Genomic DNA, 10,381 nt, shown 5'->3' on the forward strand with positions numbered 1-10,381 from the left:
CATAGAACACGAGCTGGCACAGAAAATTGAAATAGAAGATGCAATTAACACCTTTGCAGCCGTGAAGGCCCGGCGTGCACACTTCTGAAAGGTGAGCTAAATTAATGTAATTAAAATGCTTTTTAGTTGTTTTTTAAGTGTGGAGGCAATCTGTTATGTGCGCAGTTTTTTCTCCCATCAGCTAGCAGTGTGTGTGTGTGAATGAGAGTGTGTGTTGACGTGCGTGAGAGAGGTTCAGTGCATTACCAAGAAGAATTGCATTGGTATTGTTTTTGGAAGCTGAAGTGGGGTTTAGCTAGGCTATATACAATAGTGACATTGGTAGAAAGCATTTTGAACCAGCTTATTTGAGTGGTAATGCAGATACATGTTTGGAGCATTATTTCTACATCAAACTGTCATTAACTTCAACCTTCGGAAATCTTGCAGGGTTCAAGCTGGCCGCCATGGGTGTCTTATAGTCTACTTAACAAGTGTGCAAAGTGGAAATACAGTAGCGCTACAAATTATACATATTGTAGCCTACAATATTTACTGTGTGTGTGTATGTGTGGATAGAATTGCATAAGGCTTTTGTGTGTTGTAGTCTATTGGTTGTGAAGTTGCAAATTTAAAAGGGGCAGCACAATGTTGCCTAGAGCTGCAGAATGGCACATGCCAGCCCTGCCCAGTGCACTAAAGCTCTTCCTTGAAAGGGACCACCTTCCCAGGTAGCTTGTTCAATACTCTCATAACCCTCTGGGTCCCCTAATCTTGTTTCAAAAGCACATTTAGTTTTCCCATGTCCTCTGGTTCAAGATTCACCTTTCATTCTGAAGACATCCACTGGATTTACTTTGTCAATGCTTATATAGTGTATTTTAAAATAACAAACAGTACTCCAGGATCCAGATCTCTTCAGACAGAATCAATATACAATATTCAAGATTTAATTAAGAGGAAAAGGGCCCCCTAAGCTCAAAATAAGACTGACATACATCCAGGCTTTCTTGTAGGGAATCTGTGATTTATTAGAGATGCAAAAGTTATGATGCAAGACCAGGACTCACTGCAGGATGTGTCCACAGCTATGTAGGGAAAATAAATCTACATGAAATGCTAATGAGAGAACTGTATATTTTGACATTGTTTACTAAAATGTAAAAACAAGCTTTTCTGCATCCTGCCATGGTGTCCCTTTTCAATTGAGGAAAATATTTTTTTCTTTGTGTTCTTTGCTGTTGTTAAATTGTAAAACAGAAACCTCCGACCCTGGAGGCTACAGTTCCAATGCAGCAGTTGTCAGTGGTAACTTTTAAAAGACCAACTTCCAATGACCCGGGACACCTTAGTTGCTGGAGGTTTAATAAAGTGATTCAGAAAACATTTGGCACATAAGACCTCGCAGAGCAGTATTCCTTCACTAAGGAACAGTACTTACTTAGATCACCAATTACTTACAAATGTTCCCAATCTTCAGAAACAGGTGATTAAAAAAGTTCTATTAAAGATCTAGACAACTGAAGCTCTCCAGGACCAAGGCTGGGGACACCTGTTTTAAAGGCATTCCTTAATTTTGTGAACTTCAGTTGTCTATTCTCAGGCAATTTCAGCTGAGACTGATAAACATCTACATCACTGATGAGAGGCAGACTGTCTGCTCTACAGATGCAATTTGGATGAGGCTGACATTAGAGGAGCCTTTGGATGTACTATAGCTGTGGACCAGTATTTAACCACTGTCTTTGAACACCCCCTTCTGGTGACAGAGAGGAAACAAAGATTTGCTCTGGATGCAGAGAGACCTTCAGGTACAGTATAAAACCAGACCAGTATTACCTTTATAAGGCTGACATTATTAAGTAAATATCAGATGGCACTGTTATCTGTAATGTCCTGTATTCCAGATGGATGTCAGAACAATTAGTCACCTACTATACCACAAATCACTTGTTACAAACAACAACCTCCTACCACCAGGTGTTTGTTCAATTGATAAGGGTGTTTCTAATATTTTGGCGAATAAATGTAATTTAAATGAGCTTTCAAATACTATTTACCTGCATTTATATGCTATAATAAAAACAAATTTCAAACTTCATCAAATTATATGAAGTGTACTATCAAAACATTGTATAAAGCAAACACAGTGTTTTAAAAATTTATTATGAGAATGACTTATCTTCTTGTTCAAAATATAAGACAATTTCACTTTACAAGATGGAAATACCAACAAATACACGCTCAGTCCATAGAAAACTAAAGCCACACAGTTTTCAGATTCAGATAGATTAACAAAATATACAGATCCAAAGCTACAACTGATCATTTCACAGCAAAATGTAAACATTCAATGAAAATAAAAGATTAAACAACTTTTAAACTGCTAATTATGTTTCTTTCCTTCAGATTTACAAGACTTTTAGAACTTTGCTGGTGTTCTTTATTTTTATAAACAAGAGAATATGGTTTAGTTGGAGAAGTTTAGATGTATGATGGGATGTTTAAAAAAGCATACACTTTGTAAAACTAGTAGTACGCTAGACCTTTTTATTCATCCAGCCACTCTCATAGTGTGTTGACTTGTGTTTACAGTATATATTGTTCTGTATTTTAACCGTGTACAGTACACAGGTGTTCTTGAGTGCTTGTTCAATATCAAGAAACATCTGTCTGAAATCATGACATGTTGCAAAGTATTTAGAAACAATCAATTGATCTACACTAGAGAGTTCCACTTTCAACTACATTATTGTTATTTGTGTTCTTGTGAGCATTCACCATTTAAATGTTGCAGTGTGTGAAACTGTATTTTTGTAGAAACTGCTAGGTATCAAAGCATGAATCTGTCCTAAAAATAACTTGTTGATATTCTAAGTAAAAGCTGCAACATCTTGCTCTTCAGAATCTAATGTTTTTCATTTGATCTTCCCTTTTAATTATTTAGATTAATTAGACTCTCTTGTTATCCCTTATGTCTTAAGATGCTAATGAATTCAAGAGACTGATAAAACCTTCCATAGATCTCACCTTCTATAACTGTACTTTAGTGCTCTATGTTTTTTTCCAAAAATGTAATAGTGACAAGAGACTCTCTAAAAGAAAAACTTTGTAGTTATCATAATCCTATGAGTTCTCAACTAAAAAAACAAACAATTAAGGCATGCAATTTTCTTTCCTTGAAGATGCAGGAAAACCTGTAGGATTTCAAATGTCTTCATTTAAGGGCATCTTACTGGATTTGAATTACTATACAAGTTAGCAATGCTGCTTTACGGTAAACAGAACTCAGTGGAATTTGATATTTAACATGATTTTCACTGCTCCTTTCAGAACTACAAATTGTTGTGTTTAAAGTAAATGCATGCTGATCCAGAGTTACCACTTTACTTAAGGAAAGATAAAGAAACACATATTGCAAAGCCACAGACATTGACAATAGCATGCGTATCATAACCTACATAAATGTTCTTATGGACTGCGGGATTTCCAAAGATGTTTATCAAAATTAATCAAATAGAAAAAATAGTTCTGATAGTTCAACACCCAGGAGATATTCAGTACACTATAACAAGTTAAAGAGCAAGTACGGTTTAGAAAAAAATACAAACAAGTTTGCTAGTACCACTGTTTAAACAACTTATTTTTTCCTTTAATTGTTCACATTCATGTCTGTAACTTGCATTTGGAGGTGGAAAGGTACACTGCAGAACACAAATCATTCAGCACCAATCTACTGTTTTCATTCAATGGTTTTCATTCATTATGTGTTATCTTTGCAGAAACACTGTAATGATCATCTACTGAAATAGCCATTTTGTTTAAAGCTGATTAATCTTATAGTACAAGATGTAGCCTTTTGCGTTGATGGATGTGTGGAGATTAACAAATGATGTTAAGGATAAGAATCGCCTGACTTCATATTGATGCTCATGTGTAGTTTACATTGAGTTGCTGTGATCAAGTTTTTAAAGGTTTTTCAACTTGTGATTTAAAAATTGCTATATGACAAGCTTTATTTATTCTCACTCAGGCTACTCTGTGTTAATAGAACACAATTTAATAGAAAACACTAGTAGGTTGGGGTTTAATGGCTAGTATAGGCTTTAAATAAACTTTTTATGGGCATGTGTCTAAGATGTCTAAACTTCTGCAAAGAAATGAATATCCTCACATTCCATCCTATCCTATTTTTCTCAAGCTGCTTGAAGGGACTACAAGAATGTCCATTTCGTTCAAATCCAGAAAGGTCTATTTTCTATGGACGGCAAGTTACATGAAATAGCAGCCTCGTGGCCACACCCACTAACTGCAGTTAGCGGAATTTGGCATCTTGGAACTTACTATTTTGGATTTACAAGGTGAAAAACTTGTCAGGGTTTGAGATGATGAAAAGAATAATCAGTGGCACATTACAAAAACAGTGGGTGGCTTAAAGTGGAATGCTTTTTGGGAACCATGCCATTTGCTCTTTAAATGGTTCCTTTTGATACTGTATCTGGACACAATGTTCTTTCACAGTACAAAGCTTCATGGTGACAAAGTGCTGGAAACTGCTTCCTCAGTGTCTACAAGAAAGAGCTAACAGTGGAACCCCAGTTGAAAGGAGTGAACTTCTGTGCTTGCTGCGCCCCAATCTCAGCCACATAAAGAGCCCCAGTCTTAAGGTCCAAGTCTACAAGGTGAGGCTTGATGTCATCGGCCAGCTGGATGACACTGACCACCTTACACTGTCCAATCACTCCCACCGGTGGTGCTTCAAGGATAGAAATCTGATTGGTGTTCAGCTGGGCCACAATGAAATACTTCTGATCTGGCGTCAGCCTAGGAAACACAAAATTGCACCATCAACAAGAGGAAAATGGAGGCACCAATGGATACCTTCCATAACTAGAGGTAACTAGGCACTATTCTGACAAGACATCCACACTCAGATTATCCTCTGTTATTCTGACAAGCAGAGCCTTCCATGAACCTCATAAGTAATAAAAAGCACTTTAATCTATGGGCTGTCTTGAGATTTGTAAATGCCTAAGAGAGGTTAGTGTGTGCCGTTTGTTGTTCTCTAATAAGAACCTATTCTGACACCAGCAGATAGAAAAGAAACAATGATTCAAAGTAGAGCACTGCCTGAAAGCTGTTTATAGCGTTACATATTCATAACATAACCAAGCACACAGAAGAGTATAAAACACTGCAGTTAACCATTTATTAACCTTCAAGTTTTATATGGCAAATGAGATATTATATATTATATACAGTAATACGTGAGGTATTAATTTAAAACTCTCACTCAAAACCCAGGCAAGCAGGACTTAATAAAATGTTTCTTTTAAAATTATTTTTGTTTATGTAGTAAGATTGCAATGCACTAATGCAGACTATACATGCAGTTAAAAAGTCGCTAGAATGCATAATTTGGGAGCAGGACTTTTTATAGTTAGTTTCAAACATATTTGCACTTTAGTAATTAAGGTAAGTGGACATCTCTTGATAATTTAAGATAAATTAGAATTTAAGACATAAAGCAGCAGCTATTCATGCGTTCAGTCCAGTTTTATCAAAAAATAAATAAATCATCATTAATAAAGTATCTATCTAAAATACCAATGCAATTTTTAGTAATTCATCCATATATCTGTTCATTAACTTAAATGTGTTTTATGTATTCTTTCAAAATCTAAAGCTATCTTCTTGGAGAGTAATACATTTTAATCAAAGTAAGGCTCTGTAATGTATTTCTAGATAATTTAACATGAACCTCATGGAGGAATCTACTAAACTCAAAACAAATTGCATGTTACAATACTAAAATAGCAGTGCTTTTGACTAGTAGGATCAAAGACACAGAGTGAAACTGACTTAACGAGGTGAATAGAACACTAACTACTGTATATACAATGGGTCAATGGAAGTCATCGGTATCATTTTTACCTAACAGAGTATGGTGCGTCCTCTGTGAAGCAGCTGCCCCACGATCCCAGCCAATCCCCTGTCACAGTGTTAAAGACCTGAATCCGTTTGTTTCCTCTATCAGCAACCCATACCTGGAACACCAGAACAGACAAATCCCGCCCAATTATACAGATTTGTTGAAATCTTGTTATTGTGACTGATCTTATTGATCATTGCCCACCTCCCAGATATGTTGCTGTTTTTCAATTTCAAAATGAAATCCTACTACAATCCCACCCTCCTTCTCTGCACTCTGTCAGTTTCTAGATTTAAAAATTTGATTAAAAATTTTAAAATTAAAATTAAGATCTGCAAGACCTCAACACCTGAAGTAGACTCACCGCACAAAATTCTAAAAAGTAGAATTTCTTCTTTCTACTTTTTAGTGTAGAATCAACCTTTATTTGTTATTTATCTTGAAATATTGTGGTGAAATTAAAAGGTCTGCATTTATAAATGTGCAGAGATAGGAATGGTGAAAGTAACCGTTATTAGGAGGTTTACGTACACATTATACAGATTTGAAAATCAGGGAAATTTACAATACTTTAATTTTGAGAAGCCCATTATGTCACGGATGTCGGAGAGGCATGCCGTGGAAAGGCAGGAGAGTGAAAAAGACCCTATGCGTATTGACAAAACGGGGGTTAGCCCGGGCTCAGCAGGTCAGACGATGTTGGGTAGAAACCTATGCCCTCAGGCCATGAAGGAGATGACCTTGTGCTAGGCGGGTCTCAAGACATTCGAGCCCCCAATGCTAAGCGAGGAGGAAAGGGTGACCCAGAAATATATGGCCCCAAACAAAGACACACCGGAAGGACAAGCAAAGCACAGGGAAACTTGGAACAGAACAGAGTAGGAGCGCCCTCTAGCTGTAGAGGGCGTGACACAATACTTTTGTAACAATGTTCTCTGAGCTTGTTAGAAGGTGACAGAACCCCTCATGAAATTTGGAGGGTGTTGAATTCTCTGAGGGGCCGGAGACCCAGCGTTTTGGCGTATAGGTATTCACCACTATCGGAGGAGGTACTGTGTGGCTCTGGGCTAAGAGGGTCCTGATCTAATCCCAGAAGGGACAGAGCTCTTTCTCCTTCAGGTGGTGTGTAAAAGTACCTGCTGTGAGTAGAAACATACCCTCTGAAAGGAATCCACTGCCACGCTGTGAGGGATGAAGAACTGAGCGGGACCGCTTCCCTGCTCTCCATGCATCCAGAGCAATTGCAGGTCTGTCAGGGAAATATCAAACAGCACTGATACGGTACACACACAGCCCTCCTCCACAGGAGAAAAGGGCAGCACTCAACATAACCAGAAAGAGCAGATGAAAGCTGGGTAATCCTTTAAAACCTCACGAGCTAGAAACCCAGAAGATGAGCATGTATTATATTTGAATATGTTACTATTTACTGTAATTTGTGTGCTTAATATTTTAAAGTGGTAATCGATATATTTGAGTTGAATACTGTGGTAGCAGTAGGTTACATAACAGAGATATAAAAATATGAGTTGCATGTGAGGTATTACTGATGCTTATGGACCACCTAAGGCGCTCTTCCAGCACGATTAAGCAGTTCTTTCATGTACCCTAAATTAAGAGTGAGGAATAAACAACAGATGCTGCCCTTCAGCTGGTCACATTTTCTGAAGCGCTCAAGCGGACAGTAAGAAAAGGCTTGGGGATTATAATTGATCAAAAAAGACCAATATTTCTGCACCTTTGGAGAGCTTTATCAGCCTGTTATTCACACCCCCATCACCATCAACAATGTAGATTTCCCCAGAGCTGTGCACAAAAATCTCTGCGGGCTGATCAAACTGGAGGGGGTTCACTCCAGAGCCGGATTTTCCAGCAGACCCTAAAACCTGGAGGAGCTTGCCAGAGGGAGTGTACTGCTTGATGGTGTGTCCGTATGGCCCTGCAGAAGAAAAGGAATAAGAGGTTGGACAGAGCACGATCCATTTTCAAACATACCACAAAGATAGCAAAGGGATTCATATGCACAAATAGAATCTTTTCCTCCGATATTTAAATTCTGTCAACATAATACTTAATACTTAATAACTGTGATCTCTCCTTTGTTTACCCACACACAGAGTAGCAATTATTTTCACTTTGTGCTGGTCTGCACTGTTCCACTCACCGCTGCCTACATCTGTTATCCATATAGAAGGATTCAGGGAGGCATCAGCCAGGAATATGCCGTGGGGCATCTCGATAGTTGACGTATTCCAAGCTTGAAGGAAGTCCCCATCCGTGGAGAAAACCAAGACCTTTGGCACATTGTCTCCTCTCTGGGAGAAAATGGATCAAATCTCAAAGTGCCATTGTTACAAACATGCAGGGGATCTAAGTAATCGCACATGTGAGATCCCTACAACCCTCCTAGGGTTGTAGTGTGGGATATGCTTGTATGCGCACTAAATAACTGCTGCATTCCATGCTACAATCTGAAAACTGCTTATCTGCAATCTCATTTTTACAGTACATACATGCTATAATAAATTTCCTTTTAGAGTTCATCTGCTGCACTAAATAACCTACTCCCAGTACTTATGATGATAATAATAATAATAATAATAAACTTTATATAGCGCCTTTAAAGGTGGCTTCTCAAAGCATTTTACAGATTAACAACAACAATAAATAACAAGAATAAAAACACAATTAGAATATACAGAGGAGACCGTCAATGGTGGTACTAAGAAAAGCACAGGGGTGAAGGGGTGAAGACGATAATAGTTCAGACAGGTACTGAGGTGCCAAGCCATGCAGAGCCTTATAAGTGAGCATGAGGATTTTAAAGTCCACACAGAAAGCAGGAAGCCAGTGCAAGGACACCAGGATAGGAGTAATGTGATCACTTGCACTAGACCTGGTCAGGATTCTGGCTGCTGAATTTTGGACATACTGCAGTTAGTTCAAACTAGAGTTAGATATCCCAGTGTTGTATTTTTAAACCGTAGACTTTTCAAGCCTCCTTCGATAAAGGTGTTGCTTTAATCAACAGATGGTAAAACAGTGAAAATTAACTAAGAAGTTAGAATGGTGGAGAAATGACAGACATAAAAACAAGAATCCACATGTAGTAGCGCCATGACTTACTTGTGCAACATACACCACTCCGGTAACATGATTGACAGCCACCCCAAACACTTGTCCCGTAAAATGCTCGGGGTTCTTGGGCCACGTGATGTCTAGTTTGTACAGTGGTTTCCCCGTCAGTTTGTAATCTGCCTTTAGAGAAGACTCATCAGACAGCTGGAAAGCAGGAACAGGATTAAGGAAGTGGGCTTTAAAGGTCTCATACTGAAAGTGATAAGATTACATAATGCATGTAATAAAACATGCTTTTATTAATAATACACCAATAGTTAACCAGTGATAGCGCTTGGTTGCAGTCCTGCAGGTTTGTCAGTAATGCACGAATCATAGTCAAGATCTAATCCACGGTGATGATCACCAAAAATGGCCCTTTATAATGAATAAAGTACAGGCTAGAATTTTAAAGAACTGTGCTCATTTCATGAATAGACTAATGCAAGCAGCACAACATGCGTTTTTTCTCATGCGACAACACCCGATTTGTCATTGAACGTTTTTAATAAAACGTGTACACGAATATGAAATATCTTGTAGATGATTGTAGTCAACGGACTGTGCAGATAACGATACTGGAACGACTGTAAATAATACAGTAAAACGTTCATATTGCTTTTATACTCACGTGGGGATAGACAGTCCCGTACAGCACCAGCATAAGAAGCAGAACTACAGCCACCATCATCACAGTCAGACACGAATTATTTTTTCTTTTCATATCCTAGTCGATCCGCTTCTTAAAATTACCAACCTCGACGTGAAGCAAGAATTAATCCTAACCCTTTGGGTTTCCTTATTTGTTCACGTGTGTAAACAGGGAACTGCGACAGCGCTGACAGGTGATCCACTTAGAAATGGATGTTGGGAAATGTAGTTTTTAAGTCTTTATTTTTTTGAGTGCGTTAGGGAAAACGTCTTTTTCTGATACACCATGAACAAAAGTAACATACTCATACAGTTTAACGATGTGCCAAAGACTATACAATTACTTAATGCGGAAGAAAAGTGTTTGTTATATGTTAGGTTTATTTAACAATAACTTCATGTTTATGTATTTTTATGTTTATTTTTGCATGCACTGTATCGTGGGTGTGAGACGCTTTAAAAAGGGTTTTTTCATTAACCCAGAAATTGTCATTAATCTAAAATAAAAAAAATACATATAAAACTTTATACCTGATTTCTTATTTGAGTCCTACCCTGTTTTTTAAAGCTTATACGGCAAATGTCATACTGTGGTTTATATGTGCAAAAAGGATCAAATGTATCAGGGCTAATAATACGAAGGAGCCACACTAGAATTAATGAAAGTTAAAAAAGCGGGTGGAAGACAACTCAGAATAAGAA

At 37.8% G+C, this 10,381-nt stretch overlaps 1 protein-coding gene across 1 annotated transcript; it reads right to left on the bottom strand.

Moving 5' to 3' along the window:
• Nucleotides 1–2,126: 2,126 nt before the first annotated feature.
• On the bottom strand, nt 2,127–9,878 carry LOC102693484 (NHL repeat-containing protein 3). Its single transcript, XM_006628233.3, has 7 exons — nt 9,660–9,878; nt 9,038–9,193; nt 8,076–8,226; nt 7,650–7,850; nt 7,069–7,160; nt 5,914–6,026; nt 2,127–4,803 (listed from the first exon to the last, which is right to left on the bottom strand). Exons 1-7 carry the CDS (start codon nt 9,750–9,752, stop codon nt 4,548–4,550), a joined length of 1,062 nt encoding a protein of 353 aa, XP_006628296.2. The 5' UTR covers nt 9,753–9,878; the 3' UTR covers nt 2,127–4,547.
• Between the last annotated feature and the right edge of the window lie 503 nt (nt 9,879–10,381).

The sequence above is a fragment of the Lepisosteus oculatus genome, chromosome 5, assembly GCF_040954835.1.
Source record: "Lepisosteus oculatus isolate fLepOcu1 chromosome 5, fLepOcu1.hap2, whole genome shotgun sequence".
Taxonomy (NCBI): Eukaryota; Metazoa; Chordata; class Actinopteri; order Semionotiformes; family Lepisosteidae; genus Lepisosteus; species Lepisosteus oculatus.